Source organism: Gastrolobium bilobum, unplaced genomic scaffold (genome assembly GCF_033153095.1).
Source record: "Gastrolobium bilobum isolate Gb01-03AN ecotype WA unplaced genomic scaffold, APGP_CSIRO_Gbil_v1 utg32493, whole genome shotgun sequence".
Classification (NCBI taxonomy): Eukaryota; Viridiplantae; Streptophyta; class Magnoliopsida; order Fabales; family Fabaceae; genus Gastrolobium; species Gastrolobium bilobum.
The window spans coordinates 2805-29673 of NW_026898542.1; the positions used below are offsets into that span (position 1 = coordinate 2805).

The window sequence follows — 26869 nt, forward strand, 5'->3', positions numbered from 1 at the left end:
GCAAAAGCCAAGTAAGGTTGGTTGGAAGGAAGAAGAAACAAACAAAGAGAAAGAAAACTACTCGAAAAGAAAGCGGAAAAGGAAAAAAGTGAAACAAAAAGAAAGAAGAGTAGTCTGAGAAAAGAGAAGGACAAATAAGAGAAAAAGTCCAAGAAAAAAAGAACTGAAGAAGAATGAACGACAAGAAAACGAAAGTTGTTGACAAATTGGAAACAATTATATCCATTCCTCTTCAAAATCTGGATTTTAATCTCAGAGCCCTTTTTCCAAATTTTCCTTCCCCTTCAGCCAGGCCAAGTTACAACCTGAATAAAGACCTCTTGATCTGTTGAATACTTTACTATTATTGTGGAGAGCTAGAATATGAGCAAGTCTATGGTAGTCTGATTCAGTGGGATATGAGTGAAACACCAACCCTTTAAATAGTTGAGTGTGAGTGAATTGTAAACCTAGTGAGGGAGTGTCTCAAGAAGTTTCCCCTGTTCTTGATCTTAAGGAATTTCATTAAAAGTTTCTACTGATGGATTATTGATCTTAATGCTTTAATGTATCATCCTTTTCTTAAGTCTGAATGCTTTGTAGTCATTTCTCTGATTAAATCCTGCTTACGAATTCCATGCAATTAAAAATCTTGATTGATTCCACTAAGTTTATTCTAGTGCATTGCTGAGCACAACAATGTTCAAATCTGGGAATGGTTGATAAACCCTTGGTTTACCATGTTTTTAGGCTTAATTATGTTTGATATATATCATGAATTGCATGGGAATTAGGGTTTTATACTGTAAAGTCACAATAATTAAATATCTTGCTAACATGTTGTCATAATTCTTATTTCAAGGGACTTTTGACACCTATTATGGCTCTTTGGAACCATAAGAATACATTAAGTTGAGTTGGAGCCTCAAGGAAGCAAGATTTCAAGTATGTACCAGCTGTAAGATGACGTTTTGGCGTCCATGAATCATGTTTAAATGCTCAAGATGAAGAAAACACCAAAATCCACTGGAGGAGAGCGTTTTAGCGCCCAACAGAGCGCTAAAACGCCCTAACAACATCAATTTCCCTTCGAAGACCACGTTTTAGCGTGCAACAGCACGCCAAAACACCCAGAGGCAGACAGCAATACACATCAAGCACGTTTTAGCGCGCAAACAACATGCTAAAACGTCCATACGCGGTCAAAGCAACTCCAGGAAAAGATTTCATCAAGATATGCAGCAGGATTCTATAAGATACAAAGGAAGAAACACATCAACCTTGATTGAGATAAGATATAACTCCAATAAGAAGATGTGATGGAAGATCACAACAAGATTTAAAAGCTCAAAATCGTCAACCAATCTCCAAGATATCAAATGCAAAAAGGATTTAAGATACCAAGCTCAAAATCAACTACAAATCTGATATGGATTCATTGGAGATTTAATGAAGAATACAACCCCAAAAAGCTATAAATAAAGAGCTTGGGGTCAAGACCAAGACACCAATTTAGAACCAATTCACAATTCCAGAGCATTACACCAAGCTTGTAATTAAGTTTCATTGGGAGTTGTAAGTTGTAAAGCAATATTGTAATCGTATCTTGATGCATGTCTATGTATGATGGAAGGGCCTTAGGCCTATTGTAGGTTATGATTATATTTATGATGAAAATATGCATGAAAATGGTGTTAGTGATTGCAACTATTTAAGAATGATTAATATGAGTTATATGTCTAATAACTATAAACTGGATTGGGTTGTAAGTGCCCCAAGGCATTGTTGGTCCTTGTGTGTGCCACCCATTGGATTATTACTGTATTATTGTTGGATTATTAGGTACTTTGAGGCATTAGTGAGCTTGTACAAATTTGGGGATTATTGGAAAAACAAAGAAAACTCTGGCAAATTTTCTGTACAATTGGCAGATTTTAGGCGAACTTCGGGAGAGCGTATCTCCCTCCATAGAGGTCCAATAGGGACGTTCCAAACGCCGTTTTGAAGGTTGAGATGTCCTCTACCTTGTGTCAAAATTTGGGGAAAATATGGGTTGGTCTTCGACCTGGAAGAATTGGAGGAACGCAGACTGCTCATGTGCCCACTGCACATGTGGCAGTTCTGGTCCAATTTTGGGAAATTAATTCCCGCTTCGTTTCTCAGTCAAATTAAGCATATGATATATCAAATCGAATATTGAGGTGTCTAGTTTATGGTGTAAAAATTTGAGAGCAATTGGATTAGTGGATTCAGTGCAGTAATTCGTGGAGTGAGAGAGGTTTAGAGCTGTTTTGGGGTTGGTTGGCTATTTTGTTTATCCAACTTCAAACGGTGATAACCGGAGCAAACGAGCTCCGAATTGAGCGTGTGATAGCTTTTGAAAAGGGAATTAAGTAAGAAAAAGATTTAATCTAAGAAGAAGGTCTGTTTGTGAGCGGTGTGTTCGCAGAAAATTTATGAGTGAACCATGTTCGAATATGTAAAAACGTAAAGTTTGGTAATTGGCTAAGTGGGTTTATGGGAACCCCTTAGTAACTTATAATAAGTGAAGTGTGATGTAAAAATAGATAAAATAAATATTCCGCAAGAGTTAACAGTTATGGTCACAGCTTTTAATTATTACGCGTTTTATTGTTTTAAATGCTCGCGTAATAATAGGAAAAAGTTTATTCGTATTTTTATAAATGAATTGCTGTGATTGTAACTGCGCTTAATATCATAATTAATGTTAACAATAACGGTACGTAACGGGCTGTTACACAGTGTTATATAGTTTATGATGTTATTATAGAGTCTAGAGAGTTTAAAGGTTTGAGTTTAAAGAGCTTATTTTCAAATATGCATTATAGAAGCCATAGACTCATGCATAAAATGAACCTTACATACATGATACACTCATACATAACTCACACACATGAAACATTGTTCCATTAATGATAGAAGTATACATACATATATGAGAAGTGAGTAGAAAAGCACTTAGAATTCATTCAAGTCGATAATCTGGTTGCTGTCTGGAAATATCCGAATATCAACTCGATAAATATCTAAATATTGGCACTGTCACGTGAGTTACTTAAAATCTGAAGGTGTAACAGCTATATTTGGGTATCTTATCTTTTCTACACCTATATAAATGATCAATGAAGGTATATAAAAAGATTTAACGCAAAAACTCATCAGAATTCAAAAAATTGAAAGATCATTCACTATATTGGCCATATTTTGACATATTAGAGGAAATGCTCTATATCTCTTTTGTTTCTTAATTTTTTCTGAGATTATTTTTTACGTTCAACAATGAGAGATTGCTCAATTGTTGTTTGAACGAATTCGACTGCTGTAAACAATTATTGGAAGATTTGAGAGATCCTATAGTGATAAGTTGATAGTGATCAAAGGTTTGATCATAGTTCTTATAAAAACTCATTATAAATCAGTTTTTCTGGCACCGGTTGGAAGCTAGAAAATAGTGGAATCGATGACATCAATCTGGACATAGCTCGCAAGTGGTTAGAGAGTGAACCAGGATAAATCTTAGTGTGATTCTTGCTTTCCTTTCATCTTTTTCAATACCTCTGCATAATTATGTTATTGGACGACATTTGATATGTATTAATTCAGTTTTTACATAAAGGAAGGTTTAAATTCCATTCTATTTCGTTTTGGTTGATTTTCTTGATAAAATGGTTAATTTTCATTGATCTCTTGCGAAACAAGATACTGCATAATTCACCTTCTCTTATGCTTCTGCATTAGCCATCTTTTCTTTATAATTGGCCTCAGAGCTTAGGTTCTCTTTCATTGGTTTAATCACCTAGAGATACAGATTCATAAAATGACTAGTTTTAACAATGAGTTGCCTTAATAGGGTAGTTCAACTAATAGGCCACCGTTCTTTAATGGTACCGATTATCCATATTGGAAATCTAGGATGCAAATCTTTCTAGAATCCATAGACTTGAGGGTTTCGACAGTAGTTGAAGAAGGTTATGAATTTTCTACCATTACAAATGATCAAAATCAAACGGTCTCCAAGAAAGTTAAAGACTTTAGTGATGTTGAACTTAGAGAAGCCTAATGGAATGTTAAGGCTAAAAATCTCATAACCAATGCCTTAGGTAGAGATGAGTACTTTAGGATTTCATCTTGTAAAACCGCTAAAGAAATGTGGAAAGTGTTAGAAACCACACATGAAGGCACTAGTGAGGTTAAGAGGTCTAAGCAAAATGCACTTACTAGAGAATTTGAAACTTTTGAGATGCTTAATGATGAAAGTGTTTATGATTTGCAAAAATGATTTACTCACATTATTACAAGGTTAAATGCTTTAGGTATTCACTATAATGATGAGCAAATGATCAATAAGATCTTGAGATGTATGACAAAAGAATGGGATTCTAAAGTGTCTGCAATATATGAATCAAAGGATCTTGAAACAACACAAATTGCCACACTTTTTGGAAAGCTCCAAGAATATGAATTTGAGATGAAAATGCATGCTCTAAGAGATCAAACAAAGAAGAAAACAAAAGGAGTTGCTCTCAAGTCCACTACCTCCAAGGAACATGGAATTGATGAATCAATTGAGGAGGACATTGACATAGATGAGATGAGACTCTTCATCAAAAAGTATGGTAAATTCTTCAAGAAAAGGAACTTCCAAAGGAATAAACAATATGTTGTCCAAGGCAAAGGGAAAGGAGATTCTACTCCATCTACTTAACAAATTACATGCTTTGAATATGGAAAACAAGACATTATAGAAATGATTGTCCTACACTTCAAACAAAGCCCAAAAAATGCGGGTGCTCGTCCCAAAGTTATGACCCCTAATCATAAGATCAATTTCAAGTGTCTTGTCAAACATGAGCCCTTTCTAAGATGGTCTCCAAGACTGATTCCAAGAATCCGGTCAAATTTGAGCTTATTCCGAGATAGTATTGGGGTCTATATGCATTAGTGTTTTAAATCATTTTGGACCTATACCAATTCTAAAGGGTCTAGTCAAATAAGGCCATTCCTAGATAGTCACTTGAATGGGGTAAATCTTGGTTAATACACATTAGAATATTTAATAAATACTGTAACAACCCGTTTTACACCGGTATTGTTAACATTAATTGTGATATTAAGCGCAGTTACAATCATAGCATTCATTTATAAAAATGCGAGTAAACTTTTTCCGTTTATTACGCGAGCGTTTAAAACAATAAAAAGCGTAATAAATAAAAGCTGTGACCGTAACTATAAACTCTTTGCGGAATAATTATTTAAACTACTTTTATAACTTATTTCACATCTCTCAAGTCACTAAGGGGTTCCCATAAACCCATTTCGCCAAAATCTCACTTTTACGTTTTCTACCTATCCGAACATAGTTCGCTCTTTAATTTTCTGCAGAAAAACCGCATACGACAAGACTTTCTCTTTTAGTATGTTATTCTAGATTTAATTAATTTTCTAGGAAGCTATCACACAAGTCATAAAGTTCTCGTTTGCTCCGGATATCGCTGTTTGAAGTTGGACAAGCAAATCTGCCAACCAACCCCAAAACAACTCCAAACATCCTTCACTCAATCAATTATTCTGGAACATCCACTCAACCAATTGCTCTCAAATTTTTATACAAAAAACTAGACACCTAAAGCTTCAATTTGATATATCATACACCTAATTTGACCAAGAAACGAAGCGGTAATAAATTTCCCAAAGTCGGTCCAGAACTGCCCAATGTGCAGTAGCCCACTGTATAGTCCAAGTTCTCTGCCTCCTATAGGCCGACGCCCAACCCAGAATTTTCTCAAATTTTAACACGAGATAGAGGAATATCAAGCTTCAAAACGGCGTATGGCACATCCCTCTCGGACCTTTGTGGAGGGAGATATGCTCTCTCAAAGTTCGCCTAAATTCTGCCAATTTCTAGAAAATTCGCCAGAGTTTCCTTTGTTTTTCCAATAATTTCCAAGTTTGCACAAGTGATCTATGACCTCAAAATGTACCTAATAACCATTGAGTGGCACACACAAGGACCAACAATTCCTTGGGGCTCTTACAACCCATCATCGTTTATATTAAATACTTAAATCATATCACATTGCTTACTTTGTTAATGCTTAACACATTTCAATCATCAAGGTCCATTTGCATGCATTTTCTAAACATACACATAATCATAATCCTAAAATAGGCCTATTGCCCTTTCATCATATTACATGCTTCCATATTACATCAAGTATTCATGTACAAATTACAACTTCCGATGAAATATTACACTTTACAAACCATAATCTTTAAATACAACATAATGAATAAACCTCAAAATGACATATGTAACTAGATTTAGGCAAAATGACATGAAAAAATATGACAATAAATCTCATCCTAAATTCCATATGCAATGTTCATGCCCTAAGTCTAGCCTAGGCCCAATGACCACCAAAATGCAAAATACATGATCCTCCAGCTACTCATCCCATGGGCTTCTTGCCCACCGCTCATGCACCACTGCTACCTCCTGAAATAAAGCCCCCGGGACGGGGTGAGATATACAAATATATCTCAGTAACCCAGAGGTTCTGGAGAATACTCCGCCCAAAGGTTCACTTCGATGCATATAAATAACATAACATATTAAAACGGGATAAAGCAATGGATTTAGTGAAATAAGGGAGCATAGGGATACAAAATATGACGAAGCTGGAATGGTCAATGCCAAAACCACGCAACGTCCAGCCTATTGGCCTCGGCATATAAGCCTACGAGTCTCAACCAAGACGTGTTCCCAGAACATCAAACCAAGGCACCCTCCATCCAATACCATCCGAGACTTCCTAGTGTGCTCCTATCTGGATCACACGCACGACCCTAGGTCAACTGGAACTCCCTCTCGGAGACCTATCCAATGGAAGTCCGTAACGCTTGAAGGCAACACGTCTACTGGCCAGAGACACGGTACATCCTATGTACCAACACACATACTATATGCATGAACATGTTATCCTACATTACTTACATACACTTCCTACCATCATCCTCAACGGGCATGGTGGAACACACAAGGGGATCAAGCCCCAGTACCAAGAGGTTACCTGTATAATCCTCTCCACTTAGCTCCAAAGTAATATATTCTCCGAGCTCGTTACACAACAGAAATGCCTACACAGAGGACATTCCCAATTAATTACAATTCATACCAACACATGCAAGCTATCAACTCTTCAAGCATGGTTTCAAATACTCACCTCAATCTCACTTGGTCCGGGACCAAGGGCAACCCACCGAGCTCACGGTTCGGGATTCAAATCCACGTACGGCAACCTACAACGACCATATACGGATCGTCAGAACATGACAATTCTATCAAACTACGAAAACGTCAAAATCTTCCCCCACACCTAGGTAGGTTCAGCCTTATTAGTGTATTTTTACAATTTATTTTTCTAAATTTTCTTTTCATTTTTCTTAGGCCTCCCAAGGTTACAAAAATACCATATTAGGTGCCACTTTTCATTTTATACCATCCTAACATGCTTTTGCCCAATTATTTCCTTCTAGGGACAACACACCACAATACACTCCATAATTTTTCTATTGCTTTTCAAAGCTTCCAACCATCACACAACCCATATAATTACCATTTAGTATACAACACATCATCCAAACAATTTTAACAACATCAATTCCCCATTTATTCCATTTAGGCCGAATTATATATAGGTACACCTCAAAGGATTTTCAATCCAATTCAACTATTCTACATCTCATACAATCCTATTATAACATCATACAACCATACAACAACTCGCCAACACAATCCTAACCAATTCCCAAATCACAAAGTCATGGTATCATCCATAGTTTCCTAAGTTAAAATCATATTTTCACCAATAATTTTTATTGCATTTATAGCTCTAACACATCATTCTAAGACATAATCATCTAATACACATTTTCCATTTGAGCTCTCTAATAACACAAATCATCAAAAAACCCTTTAGGATTCCTGAAATCAATCCAAGAATTAAACCATCAAAAGGGTAAAAAAAACTTACTCAAAAGCTTGGCACAAGGCTCCTCCAAAACATACTAAAACATTGGAGCATCAATCAACACCATGAACACACATCTAAGCAAAATGGTCGCGGGCTTAGGGGAGAGTTTTCTCAATTTCTAGTGGTTTTCAAGGTTCAAGGATACCACCAATGGGTTTAGGAGATGATTTCCAATAAATTTCAACTCAAGGATCAATGAATTTGGTGCCTAAATGACTAAGTTAAGTGAGGAAGAAAATTGAAGTGAAATGGGTCTTGGGAGGGAAGGGGCCGCAGGTTTGCACACGGGGATTGAGAGAGAAGATGATGAATAGTGTTATGCTTATGTGTCTTAAGTGGTTTTTAAGTGAGGTGGGCCCCACCGTCACCTCACACGATTTCAAATTAACTTGAATTTTCCTCCGATTCCACTAAACGTCCATAAATTCACAACCTATTTAGAAAATATAATTTTTAACATTAACCATTGTCCTTTAATTACCCTTGATCAGATGAATTTGGAGTTTTCCGGTCGTTCGGAGAAAATGCTGTTTTAAGCTGTTACGCGCGCCATATGTACGCTTATCCAAACTTACTAATTTCCGTCAAATTTCATCAGAATTCATATTTCCTAGTTCTATAAACCATTTATAACTTGTATTCCAAACCTAGAGCTCAAAACTCAATCGACACGCTTTACGGTGCAACTGTACCGCGATATTTTTACCCGGTAAAAACACTATTCACTGAATTTTTTGAAACTTTCCTAACCACTCAATTGTTCGTTCTGAATCCATTTCCAGAGTTATTTTCATCATGTGAGACCTTCTCAATTTTACCTTCCTAGGGTTGTGTGTTTGGCTATTTACCGTTTTACCCTTTCTTTGTATTTTAGCCTAATTTCCAGGATTTTCACTACTCCATTCCTTTAATTCTCATTTAATATATTAATACATGGTTTATAAATGTGAGGTGTTATAAATACCAAGGTAGTATTAGTCCCCTTTCGTTTTTTAAATTTTAGAAGTTGACAAGAGTATTCAAATGACATGTACATATATTTTGTTGATGGTAATAATTTATTTGTTTTACATTCTAGAATAAGACTAATGAATATATATAAAAAATAGTTCAAGTGATAAAAATAATTTATTATCAGTATAAAAAATTTATTAAAATTTAATAATAAATGATAGTGTTTAGTATTATCACCTTAAGTAATGAATGAGGAAATAAAATCCTTTACTACCTTATTGAGTTGCTTTGTTCTAAGTGTTTTCTGCCATCTATGGTTCATGTATTGGAATTGTAGTCCCCCTTTGCTCCTTTTGATGTATCGATATGAGATAGTAGACATCTTCTCTGTCATCATCATTCATATGGATATACAATTCAATTATTTAGACAAAATGACTAATTTAGTGAGATTTTTTTTTTTGGTTTTTCACTAACTATTACTTAAAAACAAAAATAAAATTTGAAAGATATTTTTTCATTAATTATATTTATATTAAATCTTATTAGTATTTTTTTATTCAATATTTTTTTTGTTTTTCTTAAGTAGATAAATTTGAAGTAAATAATACTCTTTTTATTACGTTTGTAATTCATATTAATTTTTTTAATTTTGATATATATATATATATATATATATATATGTATATATATATATATATATATGGGGCAAGATCCTTTGACACCAATGTTAAACTAAAAAGTTTGACACTAAATCTTAACTGTTGATTTCGTGAATCTAAGGTTATAATTTATTGGGTTATATTTATTAATTAATTATTAATTTTCAACAAATTATAACTGTTAGATTGATGGAAATCAACGGTTAAGATTTGATATCAAAGGTGTGGAACCAATGCACTCAAAATGAAGATTTCAACAATACAAGAGTTTTGATGATAACAAACAAGCTTGGAAGAGTGATACAACTCAGAACAATAAAAAAAAAGTATAAGGAAGCAATTCAACAAGATAACGAATACAAAACCATCAATACATATGATCAAGTCAAAGAAAGATCAAGAACCAATCTACAAAGAAAGCACCTAAGTCCGAGAACCTACAAGTAGTACATCTTTAGGACTAAGACCTAAAAGTAAAGGTAATCGCTTAATATTGCATGAATGAGCTCAAAGGATACTTAATTTTATGCCTGCTTTATCCATGACACTAATCACTTGAATTTTTTTGGAAAACTCTTGGAAAAGACCCTTAACATGTTCCATAACCTCAAAACATATCTATCACGTCAAGGGACTGCATTAAAAGTGGTTGGAGGCAAGTTGAAATATGTTTAAACTGAAAAACTGCATTTTCTAGTTGTTGTCAAGAAAGTATTCAAATACTTTATTGACAAGTAATCGAATACTTCTGTGCCCAGAAAAGTATTCGACTACTTTATGAAAAGTATTCGAATACCAGTTAAAGTATTCGAATACCTTACGAAAAGTATTCGAATACTTACTGTACAAAAAGCATTCCAACGACTATAAACGGCTAGTTTCATCCCAATACATATATATACCTATCTATTTCGTCCCCAACAAGTAAGAATCAATGTTCCATGGATTTTACAATCATTCTTAACTATTCTTCTTGAATCAAACATATTCATTACTCTTCTTTACTTATATTGATTATAAATTTTCTTTGAGCTTCATTCTTGTGATATTGATCAATACACATAAGCTTCAACTTGTATAATATGTATTTTAAGAGTACTAATCCATTTCTAAACACTCTCCTGCTGTTTATTTAAGTTGAGGATAATGAGACCTAGTGGAAATGTTGCTCATAAACTAAGAAAGTGAGTGAAAGTGAAAAGATTTCAAGAACCAAAATTCTTGAAGATTGTAGTGGTTTGTCAAGCACCCTTGAAGCTTGACCAATACTGGAAAGTTGATCGAACGACTTCAATCTGAACGTAGGTCACGGTGGTGGTGACCGAACCAGGATACATCTTGTTTGCAATCTCTCTAACCCTTATCTTTTTTTTTTTTTTTTGTAATACTTGAACATTGGTAGAATACTTGAACATATTTAGATTTATATTTTGCTTATTATTTGCTTGTGTTATTTTCTATTTATTCCACTTTACTTATATCAAATCATATAAACTTAAGAAATTTGTTTTTAAGAAAAAAATGAGACATTTTATGAAAATATCTTTAAAACTCAATTCACCCTCTTGAATTTGAGACCACTTGGCCAACGAAAGAATCTTGTCAATATATATATATATATATATATATATATATATCTATATATATATATTCGTAACTTTTTTTTAATTGAGGAAAAATTAACCTCTTCAATAAAAATGTCATAAATCTTTAGTTTATTAATATGATTAGCATAAAAATGTTATTAATATGATGTGGAAGGATATTGTAACAACCAAGTTATGTTACTACCAAGTTACTACCAATCAATCTCACCGTTAGATCGATTATGTTGATCTAACGGTTATATTTATTTCCATCTTTGTACGGTCATGATTTTTCAAATTTAATACTTCATATTTATTTCCACCTTTGTATGGTTATGATTTTCCATATTTAATGCTTTCACTTTAAATATGGGAATCATAATCATATAAATATGAAAATAAATATAACTGTTGGATCAACATAATCAATTTAACGATGAGATTGATTGATAGTAACATGGTAATACCACAACTTAGTTGTTATAATATCATTCCCCTAATATGATTTGCTAAAAATATAATTTATACTTAAAATATTTTTATTTTGAAATATTTAATGATATGAAGTCAATAATTAGTTTTAAAAAAAATGAAATAAGGTATAATTTATGATAAGCTAATAGTTTCCTATTACTTTTAGAAAAACTAAAGTAACATGATGTAATTTATCTATTTATTTATCTTTTAACCTAGAAAAAAATAACATTGCTAAAAGAACTTTTGAAATAAGGGTTTGATTAATCTCATGGTAAAAGATATAAGTTATCTCATGTCATAGAGATAAATTTATGGGCTCCACCATCTGAAAAATAAAAAGAAAAGAAAAGAAAAGAAAAAAGTGGCACAATTATGAAAGGATGTGTAGGAGAGAAAGTTATCACATGTAACATAAGAGTAGTTTTTCACTTGAAATAAACCCTTAAACCCTTTTTTGTGTTTGTCTAGTTCATAATAAGCTTTCGGCCGTCTGCCTCTCGGAGACCCGATAAGAAGAAAAACAAACACCGTTCCTCCACAGCATTTCTAATGGCTTCAGTCTGCATGCACAGTCCAATCTGCTTCCCACTGCTCTGAGCCGCCACTACCGGCGGTGTTGACGGTGGTCGCGTCTGGATCAACTGGTTTGGTTCGACCCGGACCCGGACCCGTTGCTGGGGGAGTTAGCGAATCTTCAAACCCTCTTTCAAAACTACTATCATACGTCGCCGTTTCCCGTGGTAACTTCCTCTCTCTTAGCCCCTCCATAATTACTATTGAAGTTCAAATTTTTCTTTTCTATTTAATTGTTGTAATAGTTTTTTGTTTTTGTATTTTCTTTTTTGCTGTTTGGAGGATTGAATATTCTTTTTCTGCACCCTTTTATGAATTTGAAGGTTTTAAGCGTAGAGAAAGGAGAGAGTGTGGACACAGAAACCATATCGTGTGAAAGTGAAAGTGAGGAAAAGAGTAATTTTTTTTTTCTTTTTATTCAAATGGAAGGAAGGGGGAAATGTGTTAGGAGTTTTTTTTTATTCGGTTTTTATAAGGTGCTGAAATTTATCAATAAGGAAAAATAGTTGTGGGTGAAACAGTTCCGTCTGCTCCCTTAGTTACTAGTTGCAATCTTAATTTTGTAAAAAATCTCTCAGTTAAAATGTATTAAGATTTAAATCGAAAATAGTTGATAGAATGGAAGCAAAATTTCGAAATACCGTTCATATGCAGGTGGACGTTTGTTCTGTAAGTTGGGTATAACTGTTTAATATTAATGATTCTTAATAATAGTTGTGGTTTTAGACTCTTTGTTATGTTGCTGAAACAAACACTGGATATGTCTATAAAATTTGGAGGGCCTTCTATGTTTTCCATATAATAGCTTTTGATTATGGGATAAGTAATGAGGGAAAGTCTCTTTGGTAATGTACTTTGTTACTGTTTGCTATTATTTGGTGGTAATGGTTGGAAAGGAACCCCTGAGTTTAAAAGGAAAATTTATGATGTTGCCTAAAGTTGCCTTCTTACTCTTTTAGCATCTTTGTGAGTTTATGGTGCTCGGCTAATGGCTATTTAGAAAGGGTGAGATTACTGAGTTTTGCTTGGATGATGCACTTCTCTTCTTTCTTGGTCTGAATTTTATGCTTTTCATTTTTCTGGTTTTCTCTGAGATGATTTCTTATCTTGTAATTCTTTCCTCCTTTTCTCACTAACAAATATAATATTTCTTCTTTTTTTTCCCCCATAAAGGAGAATAATAATAATATTTGAGTATTATTACTCATTAAATTAATTAAGAATGATGTAATATGTAGGTTGAAGGAACACTTTTGGTTCATTTCACATTTGGCATCAATTTCAATTTCAATTTCAATTTCAATTTCAATTTGGGACAAACAAAGAGAAGTTTTAGCATTATATCCATTTTGGTTTCTTTTATATAGGACTGAACTAAATAAAATGCTTTCTAATATCTTTCTTGTGCCTTTGGCTATTGGAACTATCTTTTTACTTTTCACAACTTTTGACAAAGGTTCTCAGTTCTCATAGTAGCTTGTCTTGAATGAGCTACACTTATTTCGAACTGAGATAGAAGTGACATTCTATCTTCTGCTTTTCCAGAGATGCTATCTTTTGTGTGCTGTTGAACTTGTTTGCATTGCATTTTGAAATTTGAATTCTGATTTCTGATCAGTGGTAGCTTTTGTTTGTTTCTGTATGTATGTGTGTATACATTGTTATTAGAAGTTATCTTTTATGTTTTTGTCTAGGATTCGTATTGATATTGCTACCAAATGGGAAAGCTGGGCAAGAAGGCAAGAAAGTTTGCAAGAAAGAATTTACAGTCAGTTTTGAGGAACAAAAGGAAGTTAAACTCTAAATTCAAAAGGAAAACATCAAAAAGTAAGGATTTTATATTATTACAAATGTAGTTATCTGTTTTTTCAACAATACTTGCTTTCATGTTGTCTTTTTATGTTATCTTTGTACTCTTTAGTCTTTAGCATAATCCTACATGCTAATTTCCCTTCTTAGGATTTTAATTCTAATTTATTTATTTTTGTGGTTATATTGTCTCTGAATGCAATTTGCCTATAACACATGTTGGTGGCCTCAGGGCGAAGGGGATTAAGATTTCTAATATATCCGCATATTGGTATTAATGAAATTGTTCTTGGTTTGTTGAAATAGCATACTATTGTTGAATGGCTTAGATAGTTTATTCATGAATGAATTAAATTGCTTGTCACCTAGTCTTTCATTGAACCAACTATTTCATGAATTAAAGTATTTTTTCCACAAGAAGTCTTCCTAGTTCTGACATTTGACATGGGATATGATTGTTTTTATAACCTCTCTTTGTTGTTTGGCCAAAGGTTTCTCTTAGATATCCTTCCTAACCAACAGACAAGGGAATTGGTTGCTTTACTATATTGATGTCTGTCTTTCGTAGGTTTCTTTTTTTGTCCTGGCTTAGCAGTGTATCTTATCTTACGATGGAACCTACTTTTATTAATATGAAATTGCAGAAAACATAAATAGAGACATGCTTTTTACAAAGATAAATTGCAAAAATTAAACCCAGAAATCTCAACTCCCAGAGATCCCCAATTTCCCCATAAGCCAATACTGATTTCATGCATACCCACTCTACACACACTGCCTATTTTTTATCCTATACTTTAGGAATATTCTAGAATAGTTTCCATAACAAACTAACTAATTCACTAACTTTCAGGCCCATGGCCCATCATCTTTCTTCTTTAAAGATCGTATTGTTTTCCCCAAGTTATTCTTATTTCTTTGGTCTATTCTCCTAAAGTTGAACCCAAACTCTGATAACTCTTGAATAAGTTAATTATAAGAATGCTTCTTATTTAACAAATGATTGAAATTGAATGTAGAGTCTGAATGTTATCGTTTTGTTTCTCCATGTATTAATACGAATGGCATTGTCATAGCCACCATTTGACAACACTGCTTACTTATCTTTGCATATATTAAATCATGATTTCTTTGAAACAGTTGGCCAGTTATTATGGGGTGCTTGATCAGTATGTATAATGAATTAGTTTAACAATTAAAAAGCACCGACTCAGTTCATTTCAGAACTCAAATTTCGGTTGGGTCTTTGAGAACAGATAATTGCTCTCTTGCATTCTATTAGTTTTCTTTCTAATTAATTTGTTAATTCTCTTGGGTTATTATCGATTTGAAATTTTAATGTTCTGGAAAATTTGACTGCTACAGGAGATAGTCATGATAATGTAGAAAACCAAGAGATTGGTGCAACAAAACCTTCAAATGAAAGGTAAAATGGTGACCTAAATACATTTTTCTTACAGCGCTTACTCTGCTGATTTTGATGTCATTGTTGCTAAAAAAATCGTTTTCTTTTTGTTTGGTGAATTTTGAACTATGGTGGCTTTGTCCACTAAAGCATTGTTCTAAAGGCAATAGAAAATTGTATTAAAGACTAAAAATTCTTAACAAATGTAACTGGTTGATGTTGTCTTAAAAGCCATGAAGGAATTCTTGTTTTCTCTAAATTTTTTCTCATACATAGTTTCACATAATAATCCACTCCGTTTATATGTTGTTTTTAGTAATTATGGGAATTGTGAAATTTCCTTCAAAAGGAAACTCAATGCTTCTGTTGCCTTCTCCACAGCCTCTGCTTTTGAACCAGCAAGTCTTATTAAGTCCATATCTTCAAGATGTTACCTTGGACGTTAGGCTCACATTTTTTTAACCTTAGATTTTGATCTCGTGGTTTTTTATGTTTGTGCTATGGATGCTCCATTTGTTGCCTCTGCATTTTCTAGAATTACGAGAGTAGTAGTGAGACACTGAGAAATATTATCATCCATTAGGGATAAACTTAATTAGTGAGGAACATTTAACAGAGAAGATTTCTACAATTAAATTCTTGGTGAAATATTTGCTGATGGATCTTTAGATGCTCTTGGACTAATAACTGACGATTCATTTTTTTATCAGAAACATAGCTGGTGAAGAAATTCTAGACACTTCCCTTGATGCTATATTCAATGAAAATGACAGTGAGGTGCTTGGAGATGATTCAGACAGTGATGGATTTCTTTCAGAGGTTTGAATTATAAGTTATTGTCGAAGCTCTTGTTAATTTTATTAGTTTTATTTGGTTTAGCCTTATATATTTGGTGTATTGATTTCTTGAGTTTGTGACCAGGACTCAAGTTGTGAACATGTTACTGGAAGTGACGGTGAAAATGAAAATTATATTCAGAGTAAAGACATTTCTAAATTCTCAGTTTTAACTAAATGCAATTTCCCCTCTTTGAATGTGTTTTATTAGATTTTGATGCAATGTATTTTCAGACAACAATGGTGGTAGTTCCTTATTAGTGCAAAACAGAGATATTTGTGCAGAACTTTCGAAGAAAGCAAAAAAGTTGAACAAATTGAAACAAAAGGTGGTTTTCTTGTATCCTATGGTTTCATGGTTGATATCAGACTGATTCTTATTTTCTTTATTTAAAATTTATTTTCTGTTAAATGTTTGTTTTACTTGAATATGGAAATATGAAATAATATGTTGTGTATTAAACTGATACAAATAGATACAATATATAGAGACCCTAATGAGCTTAAGTGAGAAGCCCAGACCTAACCCAAATCCTAAATAAGGGAAAGAATATTTACAAATAAGAATGCAATCTATACAAATCTATACATATTATATTTCTATTCTAACACTCCCCCTCAAGCTGGTGCGTATATATTGTGAGCACCTAGCTTGTTACAAATGTATTCAACCCGAGGACCTCTAAGAGCTTTAGTGAAGACATCCGCGAGTTGATCATTGGAGTTGACAAAAGCTATTTTGATTTCTTCTGACTGAATCTTTTCTCGAATGAAATGACAGTCAATCTCTATATGTTTGGTTCTTCCATGAAATACAGGATTAGATGATATATGTAGTGCAACTTGTATTGTATATATTAGAATTATTTTATTATTTTTGTAATAGTTAGAATACTATATAAGTGTATTTGGGCTTAACCCATTAGGTTTTTTTAGTCTCTTTAAATAGAGAACTCTTGTACAAATATTATATAATTCAATAATATTCAAATCTTCTTTTCTAGTTGGTATCAGAGCTCTCAATTCTGAGGGCTCTGCTTTCGCAAATCACTGCCTTTAAAAACCAAACCCTATTTGCCTCTCGCTGCCACAAAGCCGCTGCCGGAAAATATTTTCCGGGGACCTTTTGGATCGTGAGCTATGATGCACCGACACTTCAATAACCTTGACGTGTTGTGTTCGACACTTCCCGACACTCTCCGATACTCCGACACTCCAATATGCGTTGCAGAGACTTAAAAAAGGCTTCAAAGATTGCGTTGAATTGCATTTTTAGTTCTAAGTATTAGATTCGTTGAATTACGATTACCATTTTACTGAGTTTAATATAAATATTTGGGATATCTTATGTTTCTTTGCAAAATTTATGGGTATTAGAAGTTTAGCTTTATTTTTTTGTTAAATTATTGAATATTAAATATAATATATATTACATAAATTAAAAATATTATTTAATATCAAAATGTGTCCTAACGTGTCAAAATCTAACATTTTTTAGAATTAACGTGTCGGTGTGTCGTGTCGTGTCGTGTCGTATGCCGTGTTCCGTGTTAGTATCCGTGCAATATAAACCATGAGGACCCTTGTTTCACTCCGTTTTCTCAAATCTATCATTCTACGGAGGTTTCTTTTTCATCATATGACCGAAATAGCTCAGAAAAAAAAACCATACTATTCACTGGCACTGTACTGTTCATCGGTACTGTTTAGGTGTACTGTTCTTTAAAAAAAGAAACGAAAGAATTTTTATTTTATTTTACTGTTCTGATCGACTATGTTGGGTAAGATCACACACCCTACATCTCTTCTTACTTCTTGCATTGATTTCAAAATTTATGGATTATGGATTTTGGTGCAACTGATCATATGACCTGTCTAGCTGATTCTTTTCTTTCATATCACCCTACTAGTTGTATCCGTACTATAGCTGTAGCTGATGAATTCCACAAATCAGTTGTGGGTTCTGGTAACATTCAAATTCAACCTTATTTTTAAAAAACGTTCTTTATGTTCCTCAGCTTTCTATCAATCTTATCTCCACTTATAAGCTTACAACTGACATGAATTGTGGTGTCACCTTTTTTCCTACCCATTGTGTTATTCAGGATATCACTACGGGGAGGGCGGTTGGAGTTGCTAAGAAGCAGGGTGGGTTGTACTATCTCATTCCAGAGCATGCTACAAGGGATACCGAGAATCAATTATTGATGAGTCATCACCCGTCTACTTCATTCTCACAGATTTGGCTTCATCACAAACGTTTGGGGCACTCGTCATTTAGCTTATTGAAGTCAATGTTTCCTTCTTTGTTTAAGGATCAGTCAATTGACTCCTTCAATTGTGATGTTTGTGAACTTGCGAAACACCACCGTGTGCCATTTCCTTCAATTTCAATAAAGAGTATTGAGCCCTTTACTCTTATCCATTCAGATGTTTGGGGCCTTTCTAAAGTACATAATATTTCAGGTGCTAGGTACACTCGGGTGACATGGATATTCTTGATGAAAGACAAGTCAGAAGTACCATAATTGTTTATTCGATTTTATCAAATGATCGAGACACAGTTTGGTAAAAGTATTAAGCGATTAAGATCTGACAATGGTACGAAGTATGTCAACCAGCGTCCGTCACAATTCGTTTCAGATAAGGGTATGATTCATGAGCTCACATGCGTGGATACCCCTCAACAGAATGGGGTTGCTGAAAGAAAAAATCAACATTTGCTTGAAGTCACCAGAGCATTATTGTTTTAGACATCTGTACCCAACTCTTACCGGGGAGAAGCCTTATTAACTGCAGCCTATTTGATCAAGCGCCTGCCTTCGAGAGTCCTTGGCCATGTAAGTCCTGTTGATCTCATGACCTCTTTTTTTCCTTCTGTTCCAATTATGCAAAGTCTCCAGTCTCGTATCTTTGGATGTGTTGCCTTCGTCTATGTCCATAAACAACATCGGAGTAAATTAGAGCCTAGAGCCTTTAAGTGTGTCTTCCTTGGTTATGCTCCCAACAAGAAAGGATACAAATGTTACCACCCTCCAAGTCGTAAATTCTTTGTCTCTATGGATGTTAGCTTCTATGAATCTGAGTCTTACTTTCTACACCCTCAACTTCAGGGGGAGAATAGTATAGAAGCTTCATCCATTTTCTTCGAGTCTGAGTCTCCCTTTCTATTACTTACATCTTTTACTCCAGTAGTTACACTACATGACAATGAGAAGGAAAACTTAATTGCTTACATGACAATGAGAAGGAAGACTTAATTGCTGAGGCTGAAAATTCATCTGATTCCTCATGTGCATTCCTCCTATTGATAGACAGAAAGTACGTAAAGCTGGGACACCCGAATTACTGTACCAAAGGAAGAAACAACCCACTCTGCCCCACCAGCAACTGTAATCGCCACTTCATTAAAGAGAAGTTAGACAGTGAACTGATCACTACTCCATATATTCCTTCTGGTTGTCAATTGGCTGATGTCTTAACTAAGGGTGTCCCTAATGATAGATTTCAAGAATTTACTTCCAAGTTGGAAATGATAAATATCCATTCCTCAGCTTAAGGGGGAGTATTGTAAATATTAGAATTATTTTATTATTATTTTGTATAAGTTAGAATACTCTATAAGTGTATTTAGGCTTAAAATATGGATATTGTATAGATTCATTTTTTTTTTTTTACCTTATGCTTATTTAATTTCACCTAAAACCTTAAAAGACTTTCATCCAAAATCTTAAGATTTTGGGATGAAGTGATTCTTTACATGGTATCAGAGCCTTGTGCCCTTGGTTCGATCCTCGCCGCCCCCCATTTTCTTTGTGTAATTTTTTAGCATAGGTAGGCTGGACCTGATGCATCATCCACCTTTCAAGCCCAATGAGCTCTCTTGTGAGGGGGCGTGTTAGAGTATAATATAAATCATTAAAGAGGCCCTTACCTAATAGCTTAAATTTTTGGGTTAAATTGGTTCTTTACAGCTTGATTGTCACAATTGAGTGTCATGGGTTGTTTCTGTTCACAAAGATGAAGCTCTTGAATTAATTGCTTTAACCAGATTAGCTCACAGGTAGCAATTGTCATTGCACAATACTCAACTTCTGCACTATATCAAGCAACAACAGGTTGTTTCTTGCTCTTCTAAGAAACTAAGTTTCCTCCAAAGAAGACACAATAGGACACAATAGGCTGAAGTAGAGCGCCTATCTGAGGGTGATCTTGCCCAATCAACATCTGAATAACCACAAATTTCTTTATCTCCCTGATCTGAATACAACAAGCCTTTTCTTGGTGCTCCTTTGATGTACTGAAGGATCCTCACAGTAGCATCCCAATGAGAATCACAAGGGGAGTCAAGAAACTGACTAGCTATACTAACAACAAAAGAAATGTCCGGCCTAGTCACAGTAAGATAATTGAGCTTCCCAATCAACCTCTGATAACGACCAGGATTAGATAACGACTCCCCCTGTCTAGGGAATAATTTGATAGTAGGATCCATGGGTGTATCAACTGGTTTACATCCCAACATACTAGTCTCTTCTAGCATATCTAAGGCATACTTCCTTTGACAGATAGAAATGCCCTGTCTAGACTGTGTCACCTCAATCCCTAAGGAGTAACGAAGCTTACGAAGGTCCTTTGTTTGAAATTGACTGAACAAATACTGTTTTAACTGACGAATTCCAGCTTGATCACTCCTAGTGAGAATGATGTCATCGACATAGACGAACAAATAGATGCACTTATTAGGAGATGTGAACCTATAAAATATAGAATGATCAACTTTATTGCGGGTTAAGCCAAAAGCCTGAACAACAGAGATGAAACAACTGAACCATATCCGAGGAGACTGCTTGAGACCATATAAAGATTTACGAAATCGGCACATCTTCCCAGATGCGAATAGACGCCATCTTAGCGACCGGAGAGAATGTGCCACTATAGTCAAGTCCGAAAATTTGAGTAAAACCCTTGGCAATTAAGCGCGCCTTGAGACGGTCAACATGGCCATCAGATCCAACTTTGACAGTAAAGACCCAACGACAACCAACAATAGACTTCTTTGGTGGAGCAAGAACAAAATGAAGTGCAGTCATCTCATTAAGCATCACTTGGCGCCACCCTGGATGGGGAAGTGCTTCACCTGTGGTCTTAGGAATAGAAACAGAAGAAAGACTAGAAACAAAGGTGAAATGAGGAGTAGAAAGACGGTCATAGCTCAAAAAATTATAAAGATGATAAGAGTTACGAGTAGTACGTATACCTTTTCTTTGGGCAATGGGAAGAGCCTCTGGTGTAGGAGCCGGAGGGAAAGAATGAATAAGAGAGGGCGATGAGTCAGCCAGAGTCGAGTCTACAGGAGGCACAATTTTACAACGCTGATAGGTGAGAAAAGGACGGTCCTCAAGTATGAAAGCAATAGATCGCTCATCTGGGATAAAGTCACCTGCAGCTGGTAAATACAAGTCAAGAAAAGGAATAAGAAGAACATGATCAACCTGTGACAACTGAGATAGGATAGAATGAAAGAGTTGTTGATCAAGAAAAGTGACATCAGTGGAAACTATATAACGCATAAGATCAGGAGAATAACAATGATAACTCTTTCGAAGACGAGAATAACAAAAAAAAATACACTTGAAGGCTTTGGATGTTAACTTATCCTTACCAAGAGTGAGATCATGAACAAAACAGGTACAACCAAAGAAATGTAGGGATAGAGGATAGAGAGAAGCATCTGGAAGAAACAAGTTGTAGGGAATGTCATTATTAAGCATAGACGAAGGTATGCGGTTGATGAGAAAACAAGAGGCAAGGACTGCATTGGCCCAGAAGTGAAGAGGAACATGCATGTGAATAAGAAGAGTCCGTGCAGTTTCAATGAGATGTCTGTTTTTACGTTTGACCATTCCATTTTGTTGTGGAGTGTGAGGACAAGTAGTCTGGTGTAAAGTACCCTGTGTAGCTAAGAAATTAGAAAAATTAATAGAAACATATTCCTTAGCATTATCACTATGTAAAATACGAATAGAAGCACCAAATTGAGTATGAATCTCGGCAGAAATTTTTTTATAAATAGAGAGTAACTCGGAACAATTCTTCATTAAATAAATCTAGGTACAACGTGATAATCATCAATAAAAGTAACAAAATACTGAAACCCTAAAACAGACAAACTACGACTTGGACCCCAAATATCTGAATGAATAATTGAAAAAGGAGCATCAGCTCGTTGTTGACTTGATTGGCAAAGGAGGAGTGTATGTGCTTTGCTTGCTGACATGACTGACAATCTAAAAACTGAAGACCGGTTAAAAGAGGAACCATCTTCTGCAGTTTTGAAAAACTGGGATGACCGAGGCGACTGTGGATTAGTTGTGGAGATTATGTGAGAGAACAAGCAACTGAAGGATAAGGCACAACTAGGTAGAACAGACCCCGTGACTCACGGCTCATTCCAATCGTCTTTCCCTTACCCGGATCCTGCACAGAAACAGAATGGTTTGAGAGGGTAACAGTGCAAGTAAGAGAGTTGATCAATTTACTAATAGAAATTAAATTATAAAGGATGTCAGGAATGTAATAGACAGATGTCAAGGTCAAAGAAGAGGTTGGACAAACTTGTCCAATCCCATGAACAGGGGCTTTAGTGTCATCAGCAAGAGTGAAAGAGGGTAAATGATCAGAATAAGTAAGAGATGTAAAGAGTTCCTTATTACCACAGAGGTGATCAGTAGAACCTGAGTCAAATATCCAAGGACCAAGTGATGTAGAATGAAAAACACAAGCAACAGGATTACCAGTATCTGGAGCAGAAAGCTGAGATTAAGGATAAGCCTTCCTGAGAAGAGTTTGGAGTGCTGCATAGTCTTCAGAAGAGAGAGACTGTACCAGATGAAGCAGTATTTGACTGAGCTATATTAGCATCATAAGAGGGTCGCATGTAAGGATACTTTGTGTAACAACGCTCCTCATAATGACCAAATTGCTGACAATAATGACAACGAGGTCGCTGTCCACATCCGCCTTGACCACGTCCTCCTTGGCCTCTACCACGACCACGACCATGACCACCTCCATTGTTCCCGCGTAAGTCAGCACGGGAAACAAGAGCAGTGGAATCAACAACAGAAGATGATGCAGGAGCAGATTTCTTATTGAGGTTCAGAAGACGTTGACAAGTCAGTGATAAATCAGGATCCCCACTAGTCAAGATAGCATCACGGACATTATCATATTCTTCGGGAAGACCAAAAAGTGTGGCAACCATAAAGAGATGCTCCTCTTGTTTCCTATATGCAAAAGCATCAGTAGGGTAGGGCAACATATCTAAATATGCCTGTATCTGTAAAGAACCTCGGGATACACCACCCCAAAAGCTAGCTCAAAGGGTGGGAGTGCCCAAGACCTTATAAACTCCACATTAGTTGCACATACAACCAATGTGGGACTATGTATCTCAACACGCCCCTTCACACGAGAGCCCATTGGACTTGAAGAGTGGACAATGCAACAGGCCCAGCCTACCTGTGCTAAGAAACGCTACAAGAGAAAGTGGGGGGCGGCAAGGCTCTGATACCATGTAAAGAACCTTGGGATACACCACCCCAAAAGCTAGCTCAAAGGGTGGGAGTGCCCAAGACCTTATAAACTCCACATTAGTTGCACATACAACCAATGTGGGACTTTATATCTCAACACGCCCCCTCACACGAGAGCCCATTGGGCTTGAAGAGTGGGCAATGCAACACGCCCAGCCTACCTGTGCTAAGAAACGCCACAAGAGAAAGTGGGGGGCGGCGAGGCGCTGATACCATGTAAAGAACCTTGAGGTCACCATCCCAAAAGCTAGCTCAAGGGGTGGGAGTGCCCAAGGCCTTATAAACTCCAATTAGTTGCACATACAACCAATGTGGGATTATATATCTCAACACGCCCCCTCACACAAGAGCCCATTGGGCTTGAAGAGTGGACAATGCAACAGGCTCAGCCTACCTGTGCTAAGAAACGCCACAAGAGAAAGTGGGGGGTGGGGGGCGGCGAGGCTCTGATACCATGTAAAGAACTTTGGGATAATGTTGAGATACATAGTCCCACATTGGTTGTATGTGGAACTAATGTGGAGTTTATAAGGTCTTGGGCACTCCCACCCTTTGAGCTAGCTTTTGGGGTGGTGTATCCCAAGGTTCTTTACAGTATCAAAGATCGATTTTTTGCCAACATACGTCTCCATCTGAGTGTCAGATGATTTGCGCAAATCCATAAGTTGAGACATGATAGAATAGAGCTGCTGAACATCATTAGTGTAGAGGTGTTTTGCTTCCTCCCACACTTCATTGCATGTTTGAAAAGAATAGCAAATATCCAAAACGATTGGATCAATAGACTGCCAAAGAATACTCAGAAGCTGGTTGTCAATCCTTTCCCAATCAGATTTTTCTTCCTTAGGAATATAAATAGATTTAACTGTGAGATGTTGTCTATGCCCCTGTCCAAAGAACCAAACTCGAACAGAGGTAGCCCAATTCTTGTAATTAACAGAACCCTTCAGTTTTGATGAGGTAATGGGCCCAAGATTGGTGGAGATGATACTTGAGGAACTTATGGCAGGAGGAGGAGGGGAATTGACCTCCGAGTGAACAGGAGAAGCTTCTGCCATTAAAATAAATCACAAAGGTACAGAACCAAGTGAATAGAAACTAACCTGATGGCCAATCAAGAAGAGACACACACTGAAAGTGAGACCCACGAAGAACCAAAAGCAGATTTGGAAATGGGAGGAGAAGGCGATCTGTTATGTCCTGGAACGGCCGGAAAAGGGCGAGGGTCCCCAGAACAAAAGAGCTCTGGTACCAACTTGAATTTGGAAATATGAAATAATATGTTGTGTATTAAACTGATACAAAGAGATACAATATATAGAGACCCTAATGGGCTTAAGTGAGAAGCCCATACCTAACCCAAATCCTAAATAAGGAAAATAAATTTTACAAATAAGAATGCAATCTATACAAATCTATACATATTATATTTCCTATTCTAGCAGTTTTCATAATTTCATATGGATGTATACCTATTCTTTTATTTGACTAATACTTTTTTTTATACTGTATGGATGTATGCCATGCCTGTGTCCTGTTTTTATAGTGAAAGATATTTTATTAGAAAGGAGAGTACAGTTACAAGGAGGATAAGAAATACTCTGAAGGCAGAAAAAGAGATGAATAACAGTGAACAAGCCTAACACTATTACAAGATGTTGTCAAGCATAACAGTAATATGAAGCATGTTGTGTTTGAAGTTGAACCCTGTAAACTTTTGCAGTTTTTGCCTAGTTGAGACTTGTTCAGCTCCATAGCATAGTGGATTCAGGCCTCAAATTCTCTTATAGAAACGCTGACTAGTTACTTGCAATAATTAAGCATACAAGATACATGAAGGAATGAGAAGCTTTGGTTACTATTTTCAATGAATTTGGATTTGTATGTTTGAGTGCTTAATATTGTGCAGTGGCACATATTGCTCGTTGAATTCTGTGTGTATTTGATATAAGATGGTTTTTCTCACCCTTTGGGTGGGACTAGTTTACCAAAAAAGTGATTTTTATTTTCCATTTTACTTTTTGAGACATGCACTGTACTTAAAACAAGTACTTTTTATTAAAACAGTAAAGGAAGAAAAACTGAAAAGAAAAGCAGATTGTAAGCTTTAGCTCTGTCTCGGGCCCTTTCCTTGCCCCCTTTTAAAACAAATAATGTTAGCCTCATCACGGGAAGTTCCAGTGTTATTCTAACACCATGTTATTTTTCATTTTTCACCTTGTTTGATTCTAATAAATGAAGCATCTGGTTTCATTTTTTTGCCTTTTGATGTTTTATTGCACCAATATCTAACTTACCTTTCTGCTTGAAATCTCCAGGATTCAGGGTTTTCTAAATTTCTGGAAAGATATGATGTGGGGATCAAACACACCAAAGATGAAGAAAGTGTGAGTTGATTTATGACTTATTTGATAGAATGTGGAGATTTACATGTTTGAATCTTTGGTGAATAATTTACCAACATCTTTCAATAGTTCTCTCTACCTTCAATATTCCTTATATATATATGACAAAAGTATCCCTTGTTGATTTATTCTACAACTTAAATATAATTTTGCCCTTTGTTGTTGCTTTATCTTAGGTAATAATTGGTAGGTTAAAAAAATATGTCCACCTTGTTGAATTCCAGTGTCCTTGGCTGACTAATGTATTTCGCTTTATGGATTAGATGTTTGTATTTCAAGCTTTTTAATTCATTCATTTGGTTTAGCATGGATGATAGTAACCGCAATCATTTGGTTAGTTGCTGGGCTGTGGTGCATTTGGATTGACTACAGCGCTACCTGAGATTCCAGCTTTTGCATTTGTTGTCAAATGGATTCCTTTTTGGGTCTTAGGCCTTGCATCCCTAGGATTTGCAGATGGATTGGAAAGCTCGATTAATTTATAATGATACTTTATCCTCCATATCCTCCTTTTCTGGAAATTTCTGGGAT

At 35.4% G+C, this 26869-nt stretch overlaps 1 protein-coding gene across 3 annotated transcripts in view; it reads left to right on the forward strand.

Moving 5' to 3' along the window:
* The first annotated feature begins 12213 nt into the window (after positions 1-12213).
* The window catches only part of LOC133317300 (protein REBELOTE), a 29638-nt gene continuing 14982 nt past the window's right edge, over positions 12214-26869 (forward strand). For all 3 annotated transcript variants that reach the window (XM_061519162.1, XM_061519163.1, XM_061519164.1), the window contains exons 1-7: positions 12214-12452; positions 13980-14112; positions 15460-15520; positions 16210-16318; positions 16421-16478; positions 16570-16664; positions 26252-26320. In XM_061519162.1, coding sequence (XP_061375146.1) covers positions 14004-14112; positions 15460-15520; positions 16210-16318; positions 16421-16478; positions 16570-16664; positions 26252-26320 — 501 coding nt within the window. In that variant the 5' untranslated portion in view covers positions 12214-12452; positions 13980-14003. The remainder of the gene's footprint in view (positions 12453-13979; positions 14113-15459; positions 15521-16209; positions 16319-16420; positions 16479-16569; positions 16665-26251; positions 26321-26869) is intronic.